The sequence below is a fragment of the Bos indicus x Bos taurus genome, chromosome 12, assembly GCF_003369695.1.
Source record: "Bos indicus x Bos taurus breed Angus x Brahman F1 hybrid chromosome 12, Bos_hybrid_MaternalHap_v2.0, whole genome shotgun sequence".
NCBI classification, from domain to species: Eukaryota; Metazoa; Chordata; class Mammalia; order Artiodactyla; family Bovidae; genus Bos; species Bos indicus x Bos taurus.
Genome location: NC_040087.1, coordinates 35,209,306 through 35,235,606, shown reverse-complemented (window position 1 = coordinate 35,235,606; position 26,301 = coordinate 35,209,306). Strand labels below are relative to the sequence as shown.

At 41.7% G+C, this 26,301-nt stretch overlaps 1 protein-coding gene and 1 long non-coding RNA gene across 3 annotated transcripts in view; one reads left to right on the top strand and one right to left on the bottom strand.

Annotated features, from left to right (window-relative positions):
- Window positions 1-4,736: 4,736 nt before the first annotated feature.
- Window positions 4,737-26,301, bottom strand: part of MICU2 (mitochondrial calcium uptake 2) — a 53,813-nt gene continuing 32,248 nt past the window's right edge. For both annotated transcript variants that reach the window (XM_027557586.1, XM_027557587.1), the window contains 8 exons: window positions 22,060-22,107; window positions 20,870-20,952; window positions 15,050-15,115; window positions 13,579-13,676; window positions 10,072-10,243; window positions 7,411-7,519; window positions 6,814-6,971; window positions 4,737-5,347 (listed from right to left, as the gene is read on the bottom strand). In XM_027557586.1, the coding sequence (XP_027413387.1) occupies window positions 5,246-5,347; window positions 6,814-6,971; window positions 7,411-7,519; window positions 10,072-10,243; window positions 13,579-13,676; window positions 15,050-15,115; window positions 20,870-20,952; window positions 22,060-22,107 (836 nt within the window). In that variant the 3' untranslated portion in view covers window positions 4,737-5,245. The remainder of the gene's footprint in view (window positions 5,348-6,813; window positions 6,972-7,410; window positions 7,520-10,071; window positions 10,244-13,578; window positions 13,677-15,049; window positions 15,116-20,869; window positions 20,953-22,059; window positions 22,108-26,301) is intronic.
- Window positions 5,347-20,645, top strand: LOC113902392. Its single transcript, XR_003513808.1, has 2 exons — window positions 5,347-5,504; window positions 20,197-20,645. It is a non-coding gene; the product is annotated as an uncharacterized LOC113902392 (long non-coding RNA).

Below are 26,301 nucleotides of genomic sequence, written 5' to 3'. Positions count from 1 at the left end.
TTAGTTCTAAAAGGTCTTGTAGGTCTTCATAGAACCATTCAACTTCAGCTTCTTCAGCGTTACTGGTTGGGGCACAGACTTGGATTACTGTGATATTGAATGGTTTGCCTTGGAAACGAACAGAGATCATTCTGTCATTTTTGAGACTGCATCCAAGTACTGCATTTCGGACTCTTTTGTTGACCTTGATGGCTACTCCATTTCTTCTGAGGGATTCCTGCCTGCAGTAGTAGATATAATGGTCATCTGAGTTAAATTCACCCATTCCAGTCCATTTCAGTTTGCTGATTCCTACAATGTCGACATTCACTCTTGCCATCTCTTGTTTGACTACTTCCAATTTGCCTTGCTTCATGGACCTGACATTCCACGTTCCTATGCAATATTGCTCTTTACAGCATTGGACCTTGCTTCTATCACCAGTCACATCCACAGCTGGGTATTCTTTTTGCTTTGGCTCCATCCCTTCATTCTTTCTGGAGTTATTTCTCCGCTGATCTCCAGTAGCATATTGGGCACCTACTGACCTGGGGAGTTCCTCTTTCAGTATCCTATCATTTTGCCTTTTTGTACTGTTCATGGGGTTCTCAAGGCAAGAATACTGGTTTGCCATTCCCTTCTCCAGTGGACCACATTCTGTCAGGAACATGTTACTGATTGCATTTAAATTGGGAAAGCCTGGGCTTTGGCTGCTGTCACTGGGAACACTGATTGACTCCCCACCAGAAAAGAGCAGGTTTTTAGGAAAAATTACACAGCTATACAGTCTCCATGGCTGTGATCGCTCTGTGACTGCCTTGGAGTGAGAACTGACAAGTTTCTGCTAAACAAAGGCAGAATGGACACACCATTCCAGGCAGGAGAGGGGCACATGCTAAGCTCTTGAGAGTATGTGTGTGGGGTCAGCATTTGAGACTGCCTTGGAGGTCATGCAACCTATGTTAAACCCCCATGTAATACACTCAGGGTCTCTCCTCTGTAGGATTATTTAAAGACAGTTTCCCCAGTCTGCTGATGCCGAAAGCTCAGCTTCTCTGTATACTAGTGCCAAACGGAATCTCAAGACAGAGTTTTGGATGAAGTAGAAAAGAAGGGCTTTATTGCTTTGCCAAGCAAAGAGGGCCACAGCAGACTCCTGCCCTCAAAACCATATGTCCCAACTTGGAGAAGATAGTGAGAGGTCTTATGGCAGTTTTTCTAAGAGGGCATGATCAGCTTGTGGACTGTCTTCTGATGGATCAGCCTTCAAGTCCAGGTGGTCTGGGGTCTATGTGAGCAGCATACCATGGTTAATTGTTAACTTCTCCCACCTGGAGTGGGTCTCAGTAGCTGCTGCTGCTGCTGCTGCTGCTAAGTTGCTTCCGTCGTGTCCAACTCTGTGCGACCCCATAGACCACAGCCCACCAGCCTCCTCCATCCTGGGATTCTCCAGGCAAGAACACTGGAGTGGGTTCTGTAGCTGCAGAATAGCTCAAAGATGCTGTTGTATGTATCTGTTCATGGGAAAATAGGACCTAGCCTCAAGACTGCTCTTGACTGTTTCTGCCTGATCTCTGCATCCCCTCCCTTCCCTAATGAACAACTGCTTGAGTCTGCCCCTTGGAACTCAAGAAAGGGCATGGAAGCTGAATGAAGGCTCCTTGATTACAGGAGTAATCAAAGGGGTGGACGACACAAAGGCCTTGTGCAAGGAGCCCCGCATTCAACTATAAACTTTCTGAAGGCGGGACTAGGTTTCTTTTGCTTTCAAGTGAGCCCAGCACATAGCAGGCAGAAAAGAGGCACTGAATCATATTGACTGAATACTTGAATGACAAGTAACCTGGAATTAGTGGTGTCCATGGAGACGAAGGTTCTATCCTTGGGTGGGGAAGATCCAGTGGAGGAAGATATGGCAACCCTCTCTAGTACTCTTGCCTGGGAAATCCCATGGACAGAGCCTGGGGGGATATAGTCCTTGGGGTCACAAAGAGTCAGACATAGCTGAGTGACTGAGCATGCACACGTTTTCCCGTTTTCTCAAACTTCTCATAACTCTGGTATAGCACAGACTGCTACGTACAGCAGTGACAGTCTTAGTGTTATTAGAATAGTTAAAGCTTATTTATATTATGACATGAAGAAACGTGTGCAAACCAGCTTAGGGATTGAACCATCAAACACTAGAAAGGATAGACTGACTTGGGCAGAGTGGGAAAAAGATGGGTTGTGGTGTCAGTGATTGTGGATTACAGCCCCAGCTTCCTCACTTGTTAGCTGAGTAATACTGTGGGACTTCTCTAAGTTCCCTGAGACTCAAATTTTTTGTCTCTCATGGTAGGAGGGTTAGATGACATTATATATATAGGTGTATGGACAGGTATAAATGTAGTATATGTAAAAATATGTAATACATACTTGTATGTATACATGAACTTACAGCTACCTGTGTGTATATAGTGTGAATATTATCCAAGTTTGTCTTCTGTGTCTATAGTTCCTGGCATACAGTCATTTTATCAGTCAGGAGCCACTTTAAATATATCAACAGAGAAAATATAATACAAGGAGACACATAAGCAGGTGTTAGAGTCGAACAGCCACAGGAACTGAGGTCCCACAGAGCAAGCACTTGCAGGAAGAGCTCCCTCCCTGAGGCAGGGGCACACAGAGAAGAGGGGCAGGGTGTTAGGGTGCAGAAGCTTGAAGGAAAGGCCTGGGCTGCCCAGGGAGGGGCACTGGCCAGCAGTGCTGGCTCTGCAGGACTCAAGGAGTTTGTTCTGGGAGCACGAGAATGTTCACAACAGCCAGAACAGCACAAGATTGGGACCGACGGCTGCCACGCTGCTGGGCTGGGGTCTGGGGACACTGGCAGGATAGCAGCAAATGGAGCAGGGCCTGTCCTGTGTGTGTGTGTGTAGTGGGGAATTGGAACAGAGATAATAGCAACTAGCAAAATTGTGTGTGTGTGTGTGTGCAGTGTGTGTGTGGTGGGGAACTGGAACAGAGATAACAGCTTAGCAACTAGCAAAATTGTGTGTGTGTGTGTGTGTGTGTGTGCAGTGTGTGTGTGGTGGGGAGTTGGAACAGAGACAACAGCTTAGCAACTAGCAAAATCACCAAACTTAATCGGGTGCATTCATGATGGTAAGCGCTGTTGAACTCCATGGTGCAATCGAGCACAACTGATTTATCCACTTCCATGGTGTGGCATGTTCAAGCTACTTCCAGATTTGCATGATTTGAAATGATTGATGCTGCAATGAAAATTCCTTCAATTCTGTCTGGATTGAAAAATGTTGTCATTGGGGAGAGCTTATATGATATTCTATAAACCATAAAGGAGTTATTTATGAACACCATTTCTGCCAAGACTGAATGTCTAAATATATGTAAATCCGGACTTCATAAACAACATAAGCAAAGTACCTGCTCCCATTTCATCCTCTTGGAAAGAAAGCTCGCCCACAGGAGGACCAGTGCCTGGGAGAGGGTGTGGGACAGCACAAGCTTGGCCGAGGTTTGGTCCTGATGCTGCTGAGGACATAACCCACCCAACTACATGTTACCTGGAGATTCTGCAAATTAACTTCCTTCAACACTGGACACAACCACAGACTGCAAGTGAATGGTTACCATGGTAGCACCTGTGTTCATTTCCCTGCTGCTGCTGCTACTGCTAAGTCGCTTCAGTCGTGTCAGTCTCTGTGTGACCCCATACACGGCAGCCCACCAGGCACTGCCATCCTTGGGATTCTCCAGGCAAGAACACTGGAGTGGGTTGCCATTTCCTTCTCCAATGCATGAAAGTGAAAAGTGAAATTGAAGTCGCTCAGTCGTGTCCGACTCTTAGCAACCCCATGGACTGCAGCCTACCAGACTCCTCCGCCCATGGGATTTTCCAGGCAAGAGTACTGGAGTGGGGTGCCATTGCCTTCTCCATTTCCCTAGGAGCTGCTAAATGTTTAACTAAGGTATGTCCGCACAGAGCCTCCTACCTTGCTCCTTCAACAAGTCAGTCATTTTTGAAATGTTCTGTGATTTTCTGAGTATTCCTGTTGGTTTTTCTGTTAAAGATCATGCTTGGTGCGTGAGGAAGATAAAGTATTTTGGAAAAGTGAGAGTGCCATCTTGTGGAGCATCCGCGCTGCAGTGCTTTTAATTTAAAGAAGCTGGGGAGTTCTCCCTGCAGCTCATCTGGACCGATGACGTTCTGTAGGCAGGGGGATGGACTGGTGTCGGTCTGCTCCACCTTCTGAGGATGAGAGGTTTCCCTTACACACACAGCTGACCCCTCGTCTACCCTGGGTTGCCTTGTCTCCTGTCTCCTCTTCACGTCAAACCCTGACTTTGCTGTTTGCTGTGTACCTCCTCAGGGAAGAGCTGGAAAATTTCTTTAAAAATCCACATAACCATTACAATTCAGTGGGAAATACCTTTGGCTTAGGAGTATTTACATTTAAAAGTACTTACATTAAAAAAAAAACAAACATTGTTTTAAACAACACATATAAAACAAAATGCGGCTTCTCAGGTGGGGCGAGTGGTAAAGAACCCTCCTGCCAATGCAGGAGACCTAAGAGACACAGCCTTGATCCCTGGGTTGGGAAGATCCCCTGAAGAAGGAAATAGCAGCCCACCCCAGTATTCCTGCCTGGAGAATCCCATGGACAGAGGAGCCTGGTGGGCTACAGTCCATGGGGTCGCAAAGAGTCAGACATGACTTAGTGACTGACCAACCAATCAACAACATAAAATGCACCTCAGTAATTTTTTTTATGTTTATAAATACTTCATAGTTTCCAGGTGGAATACTGAAATTTACATATTACTTTGAAGACAACTAATTTACAGCTCATTTGAAATAAAATATACAAGAAGTCTGTGAGACATAAGGGACAGGTAGGAAACCTGAAATGCTGTCACTTAATCTACCTCCAGGAGCTTTGGGGCTCGCAGGTTGATCTGACCTCGAGTCAGGTCAGACACTGCATGACCAGGTTGTCCATCTTACCAAAGTCAAAGCCTTTAATCCTAGGCCTTCTGACAGATGCCAACATCTCTTTTCGTTAAAGAATACTTTTTTCTTTTTAGGAAGTTCTGCAATGAAAGTTTACTAAGAAATGACTGGATCAGAAAGCAATACAAGGCATCTTTATATTACAAACGAAATCAATGAAGACTTAGAAGGATAAACATCTAGCATTCTAAGAAATGCCCGATTCTGATTGCTCAGAGCAACAGAATTCCCACACTCTTTTTTCTATTAAAGATCTTTTCCTGCTTGTTTCCAGACTTCTTTCACTCCTTTAATGCTTTCTTTCTTCACACATTTCCAGTATTCTTGTATGCCAAGATGCTGTGGCACCTGTCAACCAAAATGAAAACTCGGGGTCAGTGTCTGCAACCTTCTGCCCTGTCGTCTCCATGTACTTGTGGTGCCTGTTCCCCAGCCACCTCCAGAAAGGCCTGGAAGTGATGACACAGAAAGTGCCTGCAGCACAGGTGAAAACCAAAGGGAAAAGGTGAGACATGAAGTGAGGCAAGGGTGGCCTCAGGGGAACCACAGAATGGAGTTTCCTCCCCAAGAAGGGAACAAAGACTGTGGTGACTTTCATATGTTGGTTTTACAATGAAATTATTTCATAATGTGTTCTTTTCACCATACTTTATAATGTTTCTGTTTTTTTGGTGAACTTCACTTAGCTACGTGGAATAAAAACGATAAACCTAGACTTTGACTTAACCTTGGCTAAAATTAAAAAAGAAAGAAACTGAGGTCACCATATACTTGATGAGAAGCCTTAGGAAGAAATAACTCACACAAGTACTTTGTGTTTACTATTTATCTCAGTTAAATGAGAAAGCAAAGGTTAGAAAATACTTGGCTCCTTGTGCCCACAGAGCGCAGCACTGCTGGAAACCCACCACTGGAAGCGGCAGGTGGTTTCAGATTATATTTATGGCCTTTTCTGCTCACTGACTTGAATCTCTTCTCTTCAGTATGTTTTTGAGAAATGGCAAAGAGGCCGTGGGGTATGTTACAAGCTAATTGGAAAGGCTGGTTTAATTTCTACAAGTATGATTATTAACTATGAGGTGCTGCCTGTAAATCACTAGTAGAAATAATATCTGTTCATTTTCTATAAATAATGTTTGTAGCAGGAAGATCAATATTCTCTTCTCAGTTGTAAACGAACAGCACTGTTGATGTGAGCTCACCACGGTCTCTCCTGTTCTCACTCCTGCCTCCTCTGGACTAAATTCCTACTTACCCCCTGGACCCTTGTCTTCAGCTTGCCGATGTTTCAACTTGCTTTCATGAGTGTTTCTAACAGATTCAAATCTAAACAAAATTCTAAGTTTGATCTGTCCCTCAGTTATAGACTAATATGTGAATGTGAGTGAATCTTGTTAATAGTGAACATTTACTTCAAGTGTTTCAGTCACTACATTAAGTATCATAATAATTCTCTCCAGTAGATTGTATTGGTTCCTTGTTGTACAGATGAGGAATCTGAGGGTCAGAAAAATTATGTAGCTTTTCAAGATCTGGTAGTTAATACATGATAGGGCTAGAGCTTGGGTCTTGGTATCTAACTACAACATCCAAATTAAAATTTGGATTGTGGTTCCTGATTCAGATTTTTTTAAAAAAGAAAACAAAAATGGTGGTCCCATCTGTAGGAGATACTTTTGTTGTAATTACTGCTTACAATCTCTTTAAAAATGTTGAAAACTCCATTTAAGACTATACATTAAATCAAATTCTCGGTTTAGTTCCATTCATTTAACTACATATAAACATGCATTTAAAGACTCAAAATCTGTTACCCATAAACCTCGATGCATCCTGTTTTTTAACACCCCAAGAAACTCTTCATGACTCAGACACTCATCACCATCTAAATCGAAGATCTTGAAGACGGTGTCCAGAATATTGTTGGACAGCTCCTGTCCTGTTGCTACTTTGACTGCTCTCTTGAACTCCGCTGAAGGGAGAAAACATAAAAACTCATCAACCACATAAAATAGTCTAAGTTTAAATTTTTATTATTTGAGAAGTAAAAACAACTCTATTTATTTATCATTTGGGAAGTAAAACAACACAAATACTCATCATGAATGTGTTCAAATAATAAATCTGGCTGAGAAACATCAGCAGGCTATTTTAATCTAATCAGTGTTTTGAATATACATTTAAATATTTCCTTCTCCTTCTCAGGGAGAAAAATAAGAAAGCAAAAGCAAAATTAATTGTTAATAAATTGTTTGGCAAATGGTTGTAAATCTAGAATAACCACACTGAATTAACTGAAAGGCCAATCAATTGTTCTTCTGGTAAGTGGTCCCTGGACTGGTATCAATCAGTTAAAGAACAGGGTGACAGTATTCATAGACAGTAAAAATTAAGTGACTCACATAACTTACCTAGTCTGACAGGACGATGAGCTAAACTAAACATCTGCATGGCAATAGCGAAGTCTTCCAAGTGGGTTGCAAAATGACAAAATGACTTGAACTCTTCCAAACTAATGTTCTAAAAGAACAACAAAGTGAGTTTTTATTACAACTTTGTAAACTTATTCAACAATGTTATGACAATAACTGTGAGTCCTCTTTTCTATCATGAAGTCTATGAATGTAGTCTATCAAAGTCTGGGATGGACCCAACTGAGCACAAATGTGTGGATTTTAGAGATTAGGAGGAACCCTCAGATTAAGTGCAGGGCCCTGGATGTGCCAGTGCAGACTGAACACTGCAAGGCTGGGGGCGTGTGTCACAGGCCCACTATCTCCCCTCAAAGGTCCTGAGTGAATTAAACCCTCTGCACATCTATGTTCATCGGGCACTTGTGGATTTCTCGTGTCCCTGCTGTCTCTGCTCCGGTGTCTGAAGGGCTGCCAGGTGACCTGATGCTGGGGGGCAATTCTCAGTGGGTCTTCTGAGCTTCTCACATCTCGTAGACAGAGGCCCAGCCACTATTCTACTCCAGGGTCTTTCCAGGATATCTGCACAGTGAACAGCCTGGAGCAGACACAGTTGTCTCCTTCAGAGCAGGGGCGACCGCACCTACTATCCTTCATGAAGGATTTGGGCTCCTCAGCTGTGGCGCAAACCCACCTCATGGGCCCTGGGGGACAGATGTGGTGCCTGGGCGGCCTTCAGACTAGACAATAACCTTTTCTGGCTCTGACCTGGCAGGTTTGGGTCTTCTGTTGGCACCCAGAAAGTGACACAGGCTAACTTGCAGAGACAAAATCTCCATTAGTAATTAACACACAGGTATCTGAGATCCCATTTTCTACATTAAATACGGTAGAATGTCAGACCCTTCCAGGGTCTTGATTTTTAAAGATCTCATCATATAAATTAAAGAAATTGGTCTATTACTTGTGATGCCACTAATTCCTCCATTTTGTTAATTTTTCCTTTTGATTTTGATAATTTAGGGGGAGTGAGGAAGGCAACAGATTTCTGTATTTTATGCAGTAATTTAATCAATTTCAAAATAAGGCTTTTGGGTTTTACTTAGTATGTATACCCACTCTCAGAGATTGTTTCCAAGTTTTCTTCCATACTTATTCAGTTTTCTCTTTAACTTTAGTTCTTTGATCCACCTCAAGTTTATTTCTGAGTCATGAGGGAGGCAGAGGTCACCTTCATTTCTCCCTCAGATGCCCAGTGAATTACCCCAGTTCCATTTAATTCACAGTTTTTTTATGCAACCAATTTATAATCTGAGTTTACACATACTAAATTTCTGTATTTGTATCTATCTCTGACTTTATTTTCTGTTCAACTTATTTGTCAAATTCATTGTCAGTCACACTGTTTTAGTTCTGATGTTTGGTGCTGTATTTTAATATCTCAGCTTTCTTTTTAAAAAGACTTAATTTTTTTTTAGAGCAGTTTTGGGTTCACAGCAAAAGTATAGGGAAGGTGCAGAGGTTTCCCTGTCCTTTAGCCCCCTCAGCAGTGTCACACAGACTTGTGGCTTGTCTGGCTCCCTCCCAAGAATTCGAGACTGTTTTATGGATGTCAGTTGGTGGTCATGGTACCTGGTACACCCCTGAGCCCTGTGCACTCAGGACCACACAGCTCTGCCTCCCTTCAGTTAGCTAGGGCCTTCAGGCCATCAGTCGAGCAGTAGCTCAGTGTGACATCTCCAGGCCTAAACATTTGTTTGCTGGAACGTGGTTCACTCCTTTCTTTTCTGGATGGTTTCTGGCAGATGGTGGTGCTCCTTGGGGGCAGAGCCTTGGAGAGTCTGGTCCCCAAGCAAAGATGTGGGCAGTTCTACCCCCGGCCCACCACGGACGAGCAGCATGACTGAGAAGGTTGCTGTTCTGTGTCGGCCATGGGGTGTCCAGGGCTGATGTTTTGGTGCAGCAAACCAAGGCCGTGCAGACTGACATGACACTATACTTAGGGGTTATTCAAGGGACAACTGCCATGTTTGTAATACTAAGAGGTTCTGTTCAAAAGCAGGGGATGTCTCTACTGTTAGATGAGTTATTTCTTCTAACCAAGGTTTAAAGGTTTTTCTATATATTTCTTATTAAATATATTTCTAATTGTTATGTATCTCTATTGTAATTATAAATGAAACCTTCATTGTATTTCATTATATTTTCCCTCATCACAGAGATAGCTTTAAAAAAATTATATAAAAACACATCCCCATGTCAAAAAAAATTTTTTTGGCACAATAAAGTTAAAAAAAAAAATCACTTGAGGGTCCCCTGATAATCCCGTAGCTAAGATTCCATGTTCTGGGCCTGGGATTGATCCCTGGTCTGGGAACTAAGTTCCACATGCCGCAACTAAAGATTCCACGTGTGGCAACTAAGACCTGGCACAGCCAAATAAATAAATAAAAATAAATATTAAAAAAAAATCACTTGAAATCTTACCACTGTTCATTAATCATTACTAGCAGTTTGGCAATCATCATTTCATGCATCATATAATTACATAACAGAGAGTTGCTCAGTCTTGATTAATTTGGAAGCTACTTTACTGAATTCTATCAATGTCTAACTTATCATTTCATCTTCATCAGAAGCATTATAAAAAGGCACACCAACCTCTCCTGCTGACAGCTTCTCTCTCACATTTTTCCAATAAACATCTTTATTTTCAGTGTTAGTGAAAAAAAGGAGCCACTCTGCAAAGTCTTCTTTTCTCATGAAACTCAAACCTTTTGAGAACTGAAGGAACTCCATTTCTTGGACTTCCGCCTGTAAGTTTTCCATAAACCTAAATGTTGGAATACGAGATGGACGTCAGGACTTGTGGCTTCACCTTAGTGCTGTAACTAAGCGTGTGCCCACTCAGGAGCATGGGCACCCTGAGCAGTATCCCACGAGTTTCAATATACTGCAGGTCTCCAACCATTTGTCCACCAGATCACACTTAGCAAACTGTCAGATTCAGTGTTGGAACCCAGGTTTGTCTAAATCACAGATACTTTTTCAAAATACAATACTGTTTCTTTAAATGAGAATACTAATATCTACACTAATACCATAATTAGGTACCACAACAGTGTCTCTTGGTATCACCTTCCTTGTCTTTCCTGGAGACACACAAGCTCTATGTCTTTATGAAATAGTATCCTTCATCTTCATGAAGATCTACAAAAAAGATCTTCACGACCCAAATAATCACGATGGTGTGATCACTGACCTAGAGCCAGACATCTTGGAATCTTCAGTCAAGTGGGCCTTAGAAAGCATCACTACGAACAAAGCTAGTGGAGGCGATGGAATTCCAGTTGAGCTATTCCAAATCCTGAAAGACGATGCGGTGAAAGTGCTGCACTCAATATGCCAGCACATTTGGAAAACTCAGCAGTGACCACAGGACTGGAAAAGGTCAGTTTTCATTCCAATCCCAAAGAAAGGCAATGCCAAAGAATGCGCAAACTACCGCACAGTTGCACTCATCTCACATGCTAGTAAAGTAATGCTCAAAATTCTCCAAGCCAGGCTTCAGCAATATGTGAACTGTGAACTTCCTGATGTTCAAGCTGGTTTTAGAAAAGGCAGAGGAACCAGAGATCAAATTGCCAACATCCGCTGGATCATGGAAAAAGCAAGAGAGTTCCAGAAAAGCATCTATTTCTGCTTTCTTGACTATGCCAAAGCCTTTGACTGTGTGGATCACAAGAAACTGTGGAAAATTCCGAAAGAGATGGGAATACCAGACCACCTGATCTGCCTCTTGAGAAATCTGTATGCAGGTCAGGAAGCCACAGTTAGAACTGGACATGGAACAAGAGACTGGTTCCAAATAGGAAAAGGAGTACGTCAAGGCTGTATATTGTCACCCTGTTTATTTAACTTATATGCAGAGTACATCATGAGAAACGTTGGACTGGAAGAAACACAAGCTGGAATCAAGATTGCTGGGAGAAATATCAATAACCTCAGATATGCAGATGACACCACCCTTATGGCAGAAAGTGAAGAGAAACCAAAAAGCCTCTTGATGAAGGTGAAAGTGGAGAGTGAAAAAGTTGGCTTAAAGCTCAACATTCAGAAAATGAAGATCATGGCATCCGGTCCCATCACTTCATGGGAAATAGATGGGGAAACAGTGGAAACAGTGTCAGACTTTATTTTTCTGGGCTCCAAAATCACTGACTGCAGTTGGTGACTGCAGCCATGAAATTAAAAGATGCTTCCTCCTTGGAAGGAAAGTTATGACCAACCTAGATAGCATATTCAAAAGCAGAGACATTACTTTGCCAACAAAGGTCTGTCTAGTCAAGGCTATGGTTTTTCCTGTGGTCATGTATGGATGTGAGAGTTGGACTGTGAAGAAGGCTGAGTGCTGAAGAATTGATGCTTTTGAACTGTGGTGTTGGAGAAGACTCTTGAGAGTCCCTTGGACTGCAAGGAGAGCCAACCAGTCCATTCTGAAGGAGATCAGCCCTGGGATTTCTTTGGAAGGAATGATGCTAAAGCTGAAACTCCAGTACTTTGGCCACCTCATGCCAAGAGTTGATTCATTGGAAAAGACTCTGATGCTGGGAGGGATTGGGGGCAAGAGGAGAAGGGGACGACAGAGGATGAGATGGCTGGATGGCATCATTGACTCGATGGACGTGAGTCTGGGTGGGCTCCGGGAGTTGGTGATGGACAGGGAGACCTGGCATGCTGTGATTCATGGGGTCGCAAAGAGTCGGACACGAGTAAGCGACTGATCTGATCTGATCTGATCCTTTATCAGATAGGCTGTAAGGAGGAGGCTGAGACAAAGGGCAGAAAAGGCAACATCTTTCTAAGGAAGATGTTCTATAGAAACATCACAGTCCTATAGAAACCAAACTAAAATCTCCACACTCACATGAAGAGCTTCTTGTGGAATTTCTAGGATTAATTTGGGCAGTTAAAAAATTATGTGTTTATAATATATTATACATGCATATATATAAAACATACAATATATGGGAGCTATTTTCTGTTACTTTACAACTTATGAAAAATTTTAAAGGCTTAAATTTTAAAGATTATTGAATTCTAACTCAGTACACCCATAATTTTAACTTTAGGGTACCCTACTCCATCTAACAGACAAGTTCCTGTAAAAGTGCATTTAAAGCATTCTCTGTTTACTGCATCTTTTTTAAAAACTGCATAATGGTATAACACATTTCACAGGGCCCACTACTTACAGAAACTCTAATTCAAAAAGTTTAAAGAAAATAAATAAATTTAAATTAAAACAAAATAAAAAAATAAAACCACATTTCCTGGTTCTCAAAAAAAAAAAGAAAGTTTATTAAATACTTCAGATTTATTAAAAAAAAAAAAGTAAAAAATAATGTGATTTCTCTGTGGCTCAGGAATTTACATACTACATACGTTTGTATTAGATATAATACACGTTTATATGTATTAGCTATGATTATTTTCATTTACTCCTCAATTTGAAGGAGTTTTGTTGGTTTCTTGTTTGCCTAGTCTAGCTTAATGATGCCATGTCATCTTTCGCTGTTATAAAACAGAAAAAAAGAGAAATAAAATATTTTTCTCCTGCAAAAAACAAAAGTTTAAAGAATTCTAAGTGAAATTATTCCCTTTAAACAATCACCAAGCCCAATGATTTTATCTCCTAACTGCGTCTTGTCTCTCACAGGATCCCTCCTTTGCTGTTACCCCTGTCCTGCCAGAGTAAGCCCATCTGACCAGCACCTTCCACAGCCCCCTTCAGGGCCTCCCTCATGGGTGTAACTCAAGCCTCAGGACACAGGGCCTCCGCCCTCACCTCCATCCTTCCCTTTTATTTCTACCAGACCCAGCCTCTCTGATTCCTGCACAAAGCACATGTTCTCACGCCTCTGTGTCCTTCCTTGCTGTTCTCTGTCCCTTGGTCTCTCCCTGCACAAACCATTTCTATCTGGTTAACTGATGTATTTTGAGCATAGTAACTTTAGTTTACACTTCATAGGTTCTGCTCTCAGAGATACTATAGAGACCCATACATAGTATCTGGTCTTATGGTATGCAGTTCTGGGACATAAATACATGTATTCAGTTGTTTCTTTACTTCTTAGCTATAAAATTCCCCTAAATATTTGCATTTACCTTCGAAATTCTTTATAATGAAGTTTTCTTTCTCCTCTTTTTCCAAAGAAACGTATCTGAAGTGTTGTGTTAATTTCAGGTTCTTGTACCGTTTGTTCCTATAAAAAAATGATAGAATAATTTGAAGTAAATTATAACCAAGAACAGAAATGGATCCTGGAGCCTGGACAATTTCTAGGACAATACCTACAAAAGATTTCTGTAACAACAACAAAGTGCATAAAATAGATGCAACCCTTCTGTCCATCACTCTACACCTGTGCTCAAGAGGAGGAGAACACCCATGGCTAAACACTGAGAGGACTCAGGAGATCTCTGCAGAGAACAAACTCTGGATCAGGCCAACAAGAGAGCTTACAGCAGAAGATTAGTTATTTCAAAACGTGCCCCCTGGGCACTTTCTAATGAAGCAGGACTGAGAGAATTAAAGCAGGGAAGTCTGGAACCTTTTGCAGGATGCTAGAAATCTGAAAAACACTAGCTTTTCCTAATTACAAGGTCCCCAGGTGAGGAGTCCATTCAAGACAGTGAGAAGCAGGTTCAGAGACTTCCTCCTTCACAATATCAATCAAACAAACAAACAAAATCAGAACAGCTAAAAAGATGATCAGCAGCAACTAAACAACAAAGGGGGTACACATGTAAACCAAATCATCTGAAAAAGAACAGCTAGAGAAAGACAGGCTGGATACAGGTGTTCCCCAATCCTGTCCCCACCGCCCAGAATCAGTGGCAGGCAGGTGACTATTGTGTGGGAGTGGGAGAACTCATGAGAACCTGGGCTGTAGAGGGGCAGGCAGCTGGCATGGGGGCTGGGGCAGAGGATGGGCCAGCTCCCGCGACTTCACATATTCGGGCACCATTCAGCTGAGGGATAGTCGGGACCCAGAGAGAAAAATGTGCTTGGAGGGTGGACGGGGCTGTGGTCCAGGGCCTTAAATGGGAACCCAGGAGAGCAAGTGCACTGTGTCCTCTAGCGAGCACTGCAGGACAGGGGTCACAACCCTACACCTGCAGCTCAGAGCCAGAAAGGTAACTGGGTTCAGACAGGGTGGGCACAAGGACAAGTTCACCAATGCTCCGCCAGGCAGAGAGTCAGTCAGCCAGGCAAGCGCTGGGCCTGTCTTCCAGCCCAGGGTGCGCTGTCCCCATGGCAGAGACCACACGATGCAGGCTGCTAGGTGCCCTTGGCTCCCAGGGTTGGCCCAGGGGAAGTGGCAGCAGGTGCTGAGAAGAGCCTGAAGCGGGGACATAGACCAGGGTCACTGGAGGAGGGTTCTGCCCTGTACACATAGTCTGGGTGAATCTTCTGAGCTCTGGATCATGTGAATATGGCAAATCTATTTAAAATAGAAAAATTAAGTTACTGGTAATTTTCACAACTATCTGGGAATACTTATTTGAAAAAATGGGATGGAGAAGCTACTCTTAACAACATCTGCTTGGAAATACTCAATTTATTTGCAAATACCTGGCATTCCGTTTCATCCGTTATTGCTGTCTTCAAGTCATCCTGTTTACTTATGATCTTCTGCAGCTAGAAGAGGGCAAACAAGAATTCAGGTGCAGGTCTACTGGATTTTTAAAAGCAACCTAAAAGACAAATGCTAAGTTTCTATTATAAAATGTATACTAGTTATTTGTTAAATAATAAATTATTTTTGCCTTATGACTAATAGTTTTTTCCCCTTAGATCACACAAGAATCAAAAATGAAAATGGATATGCAAGTATTATTACATTTATTCCAATTTGGGTCATCTTTTCTCCTAAGAAAGCTGGCTCACTTAATACAGTCTAAAAGCGTCACATTAAGGTATAAAAACATCATGATTATCCTCATCTCCATGAGAATTTTTATTCTCTTCTCTTCCTATCTCCTCTATCTTTTCTCTATCTCCTCTCTTCTTTTTCTATCTCTGATGCCTCATGGACACATTTTAAGTACCCAGATATTCATATCCTATAAATGTTCTTCCATTGTCTCTTAATGCATTTATAAAGCATTAAAACAATTTAAAGGCCTACATCTTTCTACTAATTATGAAACTATCAATAGTACCTTCATACCGAATACATTTTAAAAAAACCTACCTACCTTTCAGAATCATTTGTACCAATCCTCACATGGAAAGCAAATTTAAAAAAAAAAAATTTTTTTTTTTTAAATTAAATGTAGACAAAATCTCATACTATGGATCCAATTCCATTAGGTGACAAACCTTTGCCCATTTTTTCCTAGGCTATTTCTTTGTTAGTATTGAAAAATACTGCCACTAAATTACAAATTATTTCAAATGCAGCTGCTTCTATGAGATTTGTTTTAGGCATATGGTGTATCTCTAGTTCTCTAAAGCCCTCAAACTTTTCAACATTCTCCCCTTATTTATTATTATTCTCCCCTTTATTCCCCCCAACCCCACTTATTTCAGGGAATAAAGCTGAAAAACTTTTGTTTTATCCTTTATTTTTAAATTGACAACTAACATACTGCCAAGTTCAATACCCAAACATTTCTTGCTTTGTTTCCCACACCTCCTAAGGTTTTTATTATGGCTTTCCTGATAGCTCAGTTGGTAAAGAATCCATCTACAAGGCAGGAGACCCCAGTTCGATTTCTGGGTTGGGAAGATCCCTTGGAGAAGGGATAGGCTACCCATTCCAGTATTCTTGGGCTTCCTTTGTGGCTCAGCTGGTAAAGAATTCTGCAATGTGGGAGACCTGGGTTCGATCCCTGAGTTGGGAACATCCCCTGGAGAAGGGAAAGGCTACCCACTCCAGTATTCTGGCCTGGAGAATCCCATGGACTGTATAGTCTATGGGGTCACAAAGAGTCAGACACAACAGAACAACTTTCACTTTTTCATGGAGAATTTCAGACACAGCAGAGACTCCTGTAACAACCCAACATACATGCATTACGCAGCCTCCACAGTTAGCTGCATCCAGCCATTCCTGGTCCAGCTGCACTTCTCCTACCCACTCCCTGCCCCACCCACCCCTTGCCCTATCCATCCTGAAGATACTCTCTTATGAGCTTTCCCAGAAGCTTCTGGTTTCAGTTTACATGTGTATCTCAAATATATTTTTGTGTATGGTGTGAGGGAGGGGTTGTGGCTAATGTTTTCCACGTATATATCCTATCCATTTGTTCTTCTGTCATCTGTTGAAAAGACTTTGCTTTTCCCATTAACTGATCTGGTGTCTTTACTGAAAATCAAGTGATCATATAAGTGTGGACTCTACGCTCCACTGTCAAACTGTCCTTCCTTTGGGCAATGTCATAGTGTCGGTGTCACTGTAGCTCTGAAGTATCTTAAAGTCAAGAGGAGAGAGTCATTGGATTTGTTCTTGATGTGGGTCATGACCGCAGAGGACTAGGTACTGCTCAAACGACTGTTCTAAGTGCTGGAACACAGTGGTCATGGACAGAGAGTGTCCCTGCTCTCACTGAGCTTAAGTTCTAATGGGCCAGAGGTAACCAACAAGCGAACGAACAAACAGGAGAATTTCAGACAGTGTCAAGTGCTGTGACCAGAAAAATGAAGTAGGGTAACAGGACTCGGAGATACTGGGCAGGGGCTTCTATTAAGACTGGCTTCTTCTGGAGAGTTCTCTGTGAGGACAGGGCATCTGGGTGGAGCTCTGAGTAACTAGCTATGAAAGGAGTAGGGCAAGGCCCTCTAGGCAGAGGAAGAACTGTTTCTGGTAGAAACAGAGGTGCTTTGTTAGACCAAAAAAGAGTACGTTTTTTTAACATTAGTGGTGAAAAAAGCCAGGAGGACACATTCAAACATACATTTTGAATGTCTAAGAAAATACAGCCAAAATGACCAACTTCATACTGATCCATATTTTCAATTTCAGGCTGAAAATGAAGAAAAGTGTAACACATAGGTCAATTTAACTGATTTTTGCTTTCAGGATGGATCATGAGAATTTAAATTCTGGAGTAAGAACACTATTCCAGAATTAAGAAGAGTGAATTCTACTGAAGGTCTTTGCATTTAATAATATCTCGAGCAGGAATATGTAGCATTCTAAAATGATAACCTCACTGCATTAAAAGCACAGCCCTTCCCACCAGTGTGGGAGAAATGTGAAGTCAGAGGACCACCTAAGGAGAAATTCACACTAGTAAACAGACTTGTCATCAACCTATTGTTTAAAGAAATTGCACTAAAATCCTGGCACTCATCCCAATAAGCAGATGCACCATCTATCAAGGCAAAAGACTAATAAATTGCTTTACTATTACCGGCTTTGATCATTGGTGGTGGTGTTTGTTACTATCTGACAGAGTGGATACTGGCTATACTGGCTTATACACAAAGTGGCTATTTTACTTACTCTTGGGATGAAGATGTGAACAATACACCAACCAACACAGCCAAGAGATCAGGATGGTAATAAGAAAGGGGTGTACCACATCACACAGAAGTCATAAACTAAGAATTTTATATTTGGGGATATTTTCACAAGACTTCATAGAAATCTATCACTTTCCATCTGCTGTTCCAAGTCAATCTGTTATATTGATCTTTAGGGTATTAAAGTAATTTTCATTACTTTTCTAGCACTTATGGTGGGAAGAGCAACAAGTAAAATTCACTGGAGAAACATTCAGATAAGTTGGAAGAAGGAACAAACACACAAAATCCTGCCTTTTAAACTCTACTTTTTTGACCTGGAAAGAGTTGTTGGTTCTTTCAATAAAATTTCAAGCAGAAGATGCTATATACCTAGGCTTCCTAATACAATCATCATGGAAATGAAATAATTATTCAAATAATTAATGTAAGCATAGTTTTTTTCTCCTCTACACTGTTTAAGTCAACAAACTATCATGCTCCATGGGTTATCAAGTTTAGTGTTTTATTCCTGGGATCAGCACAAAGAACCTTTTACGGGCTTAGAAGGTTGAGCTTTATAAACTGAAAAAAAAAAAAAAAATCAGTGATGTATTCTAACATAATTCTTTTTCTTGTTTTCTTAATTCATGGAAATGCTAAGAATTTCCCAAACATCTAAGAAAAAAATGTAGTGTTCAGAAAGTGGTTCTGTAAATTTAGAGTGTTCAACTATTATGTTAAAAAAAAAAGTACTTGAAAAGCTTTCAAGGTGAGTGTGCTCAAGATGAGATATGGTGATACAAGCAACTGGATGCTTCAAACAGGTGCAGACGGGATCCCTCAGGAAATCCCTGTAATAAGAGCCATCCACAGGCTTTGCAAATTTACTAAAATAACTGATTTTATGTATAAGAAACTCTCAAAGATTAGAAACAAAGGATATAGCCAGAAAGCTCTTAAGCAGGAAATGCACTGATAAATCAGTTGGGATCCTGTAAAAATTAGGTTTACAAACATTTAACGTCTTTAGAAACCATGTGGGAGAGGGTGTACAGTAGGTGAATAAAGTGAACGCCATGAACGTGTGAGTGGGCAGGGAGTGAAGCCGAGGTGAACAGCTCCGTGTTTCAGTCGCACGTGCAGCCAGTGTCAGTAGCTGCTCAGTTACTTTAAAAAGTCTATTAACCTGGGGAATCATTTGAAAAAATAAAGATACCAACATAACAGATACTTAAGTAAGTAACATCCATTTTAGAACCAAAGATAAGTAGGTAAGTAAAAAATTGTTGTTACATCCCACCAAAATAAAGAAAAATAAAACCTTAAGCCTTCATGAAGAATATAAGGGAAAATGAAAAAACCACAATAGGTATAAATTGGTGCAAATTTTACTTATCTACATCCATTTTAGAACCTTTTCTTCCAGTGATTGAAATTGTTATTATTCTTGTATATAAAAGATAATTTATCATCTGCAGTTTTTAGTTTCATTTTCATTAAAGTGCAGCAAAAATACAAAGAAAAACAGGTGAAATTAATCTCTCAGAATTATGACTTTACCATGTATTCCATATAAAAATCAAGGTACTTTACATTCCTTTCTTTTTTCTTCAAAATCCAGTGTGTATTTTACACAAGACATTCAGGTAATATATGCATAGGAAAGACAGGCACACCTTGTTTTAGTGTGCTTTGTTGATTTTGTGTTTCTTTACAAATTGAAGATTTGTGGCAACATTGTCAGATGTTAGCATTTATTAGCAATAAAATGTTTAAATTAAGGCATGTGCATTTTTTTTTGAGATATAATGCTATTCCACACTTAATAGACCACAGTATAATTTCCACCTTCCCTAAAAAACTGAAACATTTGTGTGACTTGCTTTATTTTACTGAGATGGTCTGGCCCACAATCCAATTTCTCCAAAACCCACAATTTCTCCAGGGTGTACCTGTACTTGATCTGCATTTAGGTTTCATATAAAAGCAAATAAAAAGTAAATAAAGGTAAAAATTAAAAAGTAGATTCACATACTCAAGCTGTTTCAAACATACTTGAGAATCTGCCAATACCTGAAGTGAATGTCAGTTTTTCAATGTAAGTTTTAGATGAACTAAAACTTAGAAACTCAGGTTTCTTAGTCACAGTTATTATTTCAAGGGTTTAACAGTCCCATGTGCTACTGGCTACTTAACTGAATGTAAGTTAAGTACAGACTCCCACTTTTATATATAATTTCAACAAGCTTTGTTCTCTCTCTTCCCAGTACACTGGAGACTGGAAGAAAAGCACAGATGAAAGAGCTGAGGTGTTTTCTCCATAAAGTGCTCCTCTAGATGAAGAACACCGAGCTCTGCCTAGCATTCTCCCTACTGTTTACATGCACTGACGCACTTCTGAACGTTACTGCCAACTTCCTTGGAGTGGAGTGAGATTTACTGCGGCCATGTTACAGAGTTATGTATTGAGAAACATAATTTAAGCATATTTTCAGCTTTTCAATTACGAGCCTGCACAGATCCCTAGAAAATTCGCACCAATTTATACCTATTGTGGCTTTTTCATTTTCCCTCATATTCTTCATGAAGGTTTAAGGTTTTATTTTTCTTATTCTGTTTTTTGGTGGGATGTAACAACAATTTTTTACTTATCTATGAAGCCCTTTCTGTTGTATTATCATTTGCTGAAATCATAAAAATAAAATGCTACAAAATGCAGGCGCTTCAGCTCATTTCCCCTTCCAGAATCCTACTCCTGTTCTGTAACTGTTTCCTCAAGGCTGTATTATAGCAATTTTAGTATTTTTGAATGTATATAGAAGTTTTTGACACTTCATATATTGGCAGTGGATATAATTTTCATCTTAATAGAAATGTAGAATTACCACACAAGCCTTCAGGTGTTTTATGATAAACCAAAAATAACTAGAACCTACTTACCTTAAAAAATTCCTTTTTCTCAACCATCTCGTCACCATCTGCATCCAGCATTTTAAATGCAACATGAAACCCAGAATGGGGTTCTGAAAATGAAAAATGAATCATCACATAAACGCTGGTGTATGTGCTGCTAAAGTGAGCATGTCATTACATACATGTTGGTGGAATCCAAGTATCTGAAGATCTACAGGTCCTCTAACTTGAAATAAGCCACCAGAAACAACACAAGTAAGCACCTAAAGTAAACAACAATCCCTTCTCAGGATGGATGACAATTCTCAAAGGCTGGTATGTGTCCATGGTGTGCTATTCTGCTGTTAAGTGTTCTGCCCTTCAAAAGCAAAATCCAACTGAGAACTTCATTTATTTCTTCAGCTCTGCTAGAGGCTTTCCTATGTTCTAATATACCTGGGCTATTTTCACACTGATTGACATTTGTGCCATGTGCTCAGTCTTGTTTGACTGTTTGCAACCCTGTGGACTGTAGCCCGCCAGGCCCCTCTGTCCATGGGATTCTAAAGGCAAGTGCACCGGAGTGGGCTGCCATTTCCTCCTCCAGGGGATCTTCCTAAGCCAGGATCGAACCCACATCTTGATTACTACTCTTTATTTCCCTTTCTCAGAGGAGGGTTTTGCAAGAACTATTTTGAAATAACTTTAGACTCACAGAAATACTGCAAAACTGGTCCAGGGAGCTCTCAGGGGCCCTTCACCCAGCTTCCTCTAAAGTTAGCATCTTATGTAACCACAGGATATTCATGAAAACTAAGAAATTCACACTGGTGTAGCATTTTTAAACTAAACTACAGACTTTATTTGGACTTCATGTTTTTTCTATTCTAGGATCAAACCCAAGAAAGCCTGTTGCATTTAGCTGCTATGTCCCCTTATCTCCTCTGAGCTCAGAAAGTTTCCTAATCTTTCCTTGATTTTCATGACCTTGGCAGTTACAGGAGAGTTACTGGTCAGGGATTCTGCAGAATGTCAGAGGAGGCATGTTCCATATTCCTACAAGAAGGCTGCATCTGACTCTGAGACAGCAGTGGGTGGTAACCTCACAGCAGTGCCACCTTGCAGGCACAGAAACTGCAGCACCAGCGACATCCTTAACAATAGAAAGGTGAATCCAAACCTCCCACACGGGGAGAGAGGATTCACATGATCGATAAGCAAAACTGTGGGGCACTTACTGGTGAGAATCGTGAGCAGGAAGAGATACTCAGTGTAGGAGATCAGCCCTGAAAGGGAGAAAACACCAACATCAGATAATCAACTTTAGACGGTTTAGAAGTAACCAAACACATGCCTCTTGGAGCCTCCACCTGATCAAAACACACACATTTTTACTTAAACTACCTCTCTTTCCTACAGTGGAAAGTTTTCTTGAGGGTTAAATATAGTGAAGTGAAGTGAAATCGCTTAGTCATGTCCAACTCTTTACAACCCCGAGGACTGTAGCCCACAAGGCTCTTCCCTCCATGGGATTCTCCAGGCAAGAATACTGGAGTGGGTTGCCATTTCCTTCTCCAGGGGATCTTCCCAACCCAGGGATCGAACCCAGGTCTCCCTCATTGCGGGCAGACGCTTTAACCTCTGAGCCACCGAGGTTTATTAGGTCACTGTTACTAGGAAGGAGGGGAATGGTCGCTGGCCAACAGGTAAATGTGTCCACTGGAGGTTTCGTCTGCATGTCACTTTGTGTAATTTCTACTTTTACTATTAACAGCATTTCAAGGGAAGCAAATTCACAAATTTAGGAGAATGCCAGATTTCAATACACCAGAAGTCAAACTATTTTTTAAAGTGAAGAAACTCATCTCTATAGCCATAACTTCATTTTCATCTATAGGTTCTCCCTCACCATTTTTCCCCTTCAGTTTCAGCTTAACTGTTAAAGAAGCCTGGTCCTTTGTCGTGTAAAGTTTAAGTGTCTAGAAGACTGTGAACTGCAACTTTTTGGTGTCATTTCACATGTTCCTCTAACGTCTGTATTCTCGACAAACTGGTATTCAGATCCAGAGCTGAGCTGAGATTCAAGTTTGGCAGAAATTCTTTGGCAGAATTCTATAGAGTGCTGTGAACTTTCACCAGGAGGCCAGAAGGCAAATGTTTACAGGAAATACTAAAAGCCACCAAGAGACGCAGACAGTAAGAGTTATACAGGGTTTAAACAAAAGGTGAAGTCATTTCCAGAGTTGAGATGATGGGAGAGTCACAGAGGAAGTAGTTCTAATGGTGGCCTTTGAGACGGGTAGACCTGCATGCCAGGATGGGGGAAGCGGAGGCGTGTGCACAGGGGAGATGCAGCTAAGTGAGCCGGGAGAAGCGAGGGCTTGTCTGCAAGCGTGTGCCTGCCGAAGAGTCCCCAGGAGGTGCAGCGGCGGCCTGGTGGCTTGGAGATGAGGAAGGGAGTGGGGAGAGGGTGACAGTCCGGCACATCCTGCTGTGAAGGGGGACTGTCCCCGAGGGCTCCAGAAAGCACAGCTGACGCAGGGCTAGAGCCGTGCAGAGCAAGGTGGCTGAGGGTCTGACCACTCAGGTGGTCCACCGCTTCAGCTCATAGTCAACTTCAGGTATGTATTTTAAATGCTCTTAATGACTTACAGGTTTTTACATCACCAACTTTTCTGACGTTTTTATTCTGAAGCAGGTGTACTTCCCTTTAATAAAAAAGCCCACAGTAAGTCTCCAGGTATTTTTTCCTAAAAACATTCAGTGTTTACATGAATGGAGAATAAATTAAGTGTGTTTTGTCATATCTCATACCTGAGAGAAATGCTCTAATCTTAGTTGAAGGATCAAAGTATTCCATCCCTTGGCAGCCTCAAAAAAAGTGAACAGTTTTTTTTTTTTGATTTTCAAAGGAATACAGCAATGTGAAAAAAAGACCAGACTGATGGAGTGAGCTGGGCTTGGTGCCAAAGGGGAACCTCAGCTTTCTTTTCTTGAGACACAGGTATGTGTCCTGTGTTTGTTGGGGAGGGGGCTTTTTGAAAAAGAAACTTCCAGAGTCTTTCTTTGAAATACTGACTTAAATAAAATGCTTGAATAAACACAGTTGAGACAGTGTAAAAATAGCAGCCTACACTCTCAAGACAGATTATAGACAACACAGCTCTCCAACAGCATTCTAGGCAGCTGCCTCTGAAAATGCTTTTAAGGAAAACTGACACTTCTGAATATTTATAGGAGAAACAGTTTAATATATGTTTGTTATACTGAATGGTAAAATAAATGCTGTTAAATGGCAATGTTTCAAAACTGCATGTCAAATAGAAATTTTAAATAATTTACATTAAAAAATTTATTAAAGAATCTTTAAGGGCCACTAGTCTCAAAAGGTGATTAAGTTCTATTAGTTACCATGCCTTTCTACAAACATTTTAAATGTGGAATCATTGAAAAATATGACCTGCTACTGAAAGCAATTTTGAGAACTCTGTTCCCCGAAGAGAAATTACTACGTGAATCATAGGAACATATTTGTATCTTACAATATACCTTGTAATTTATATTCAGTATATCCCTGAGGATGGCATTATGTTAAGAATTCTGCTCAGTTTTAAAAAATACATAATAATTATAACTTATAATTTACTTTTCTTTATAATAATGTCTGGAGGTGGACTTTTTTCTTACTTCAAAAAACTGTAGTATACACTCCAGTATTCTTGCCTGGAGAATCCCTGGGATGGGGGAGCCTGGTGGGCTGCCCTCTATGGGGTCGCACAGAGTCAGACACGACTGAAGCGACTTAGCAGCAGAAGCAGCAGCAGCAAAAGTACATAACCTTTTGCTAGTTACAGTATAATAAACATTTTGATAGTTTTTTTAGGTGGTAAAATAGAATATTTCAAATTGCTCCAAATGTAGATAAATTTTACATTCTGATTTTCAAATGACTTCATTCATATCAAACAAAGGGGTATATCCAGAAAAAAGTGTATCTGTTGAATCCTTCCTATAAAATGTTCAGTGCTTTTTCTTTAAGTTGGAATGTGCATTTCAACTCATGTATTTCAGAGAAAAACAACAACAAAAAACTGGTTAAAGTCCTTCTCTCATGACTTTTTCTTGTTTTGTTTCCTGTTAGCTTCTCTAAGAGATGGGATAGCAGAGGATGAATTCAATCAATATTTAAGAGGCAAAATTAGAAAGATGTCTGTTTGACTGCCTATGAAGGATGGGAGGACAAAGAGAGCTCAAAGCTGTTTCTGGGTTCCAGTGAGATGGGTGAGAAGCACTAGTGGCCAGGAGTGAAAGTAGCTCAGTCATGTCTGTCTCTCTGTGACCCCACGGACTGTAGCATGCAAGGCTCCTCTGTCCATGGAATTCTCCAGGCAAGAATGCTGGAGTGGGTGGCCATTCCCTTCTCCAGAGGATATTCCCAGTCCAGGGATTGAACCCAGATCTCCCGCACCGTGGGCAGATTCTTTACTGTCTGAGCCACCAGGGAAGGCAACGGTCAACAGAGCCTGGGCTAAGGGCGCTCACTCCTGGAGAAGTGGCAGCACTTGGCGAGGGCAGTTGTTCTCACTAGGCCTGTTCATGCTCCTTCCCATTCCTCACCACCATGCAGCTCTGCTTACCTTCCTTGTCAGCAGCCAGTTCTATTCCTTACTGTTGGCTGTTTTAAGACACACCCGTGTGGACGGCAGGAAGTGAGGTTTCTGCGCCTCCGGCCACTGCCCAGCGCACCTCCGGCCACTGCCCAGCGCACCTCCGGCCACTGCCCAGCGCACCTCCGGCCACTGCCCAGCGCACCTCCTCTCCCACTCTGACGTGAGTGCTGTCATCTTATTCTACCGTCACCTAGTCCTCCCCCTCCCTTTAAAGCCCCTTAGCTCCCTCCGCCCAGAGGGCTTTCTCACAACACCCCACCCACACCACACTGCTCTCAGGACAGGCCCAGACTCCCTCCCTCTCATCCCTGGAGTGGGTCAGGTCCGCTCACTCTGGCTCACACCCAGCTGCCCTCATGACCACAGCCCACTTGCCAAACAGCCTGTCCTCTGCTGATACGCCTGCAGCTGGTCTTTCTTCCCGCTTCCTGACTCAACCCACCACACGCCCTGCTTCCACCAAAACGCCGCTGTGGATGCTCCAGAATCCCCCTCCTCAGGAAACACCTTCAGCTGAGCCCTGATGCACCTGTGAGCTGGTCCTCCGCTAAAGACAGTGGCAGGCCCACCCTGCACGGAACGAGAGCTGGTCCTCCGCCAAGAAGGACCACCCTCTTCTGAGCTCTGCAGACCACCCCCCAACCCCTGCCCACTCCACAGAACCCCACACACCCAGAGAGGCCTCCAGTCCCTTCATTCAACACAGAGCAAGGCCCCCTTGGCCTCCATCCCCCAGGGCCTCCTGTTCACACCAGACACCATTCTCCGTGTTCTGCCACCAGGACCTGACCCAGCACTAGACCTGCCCTC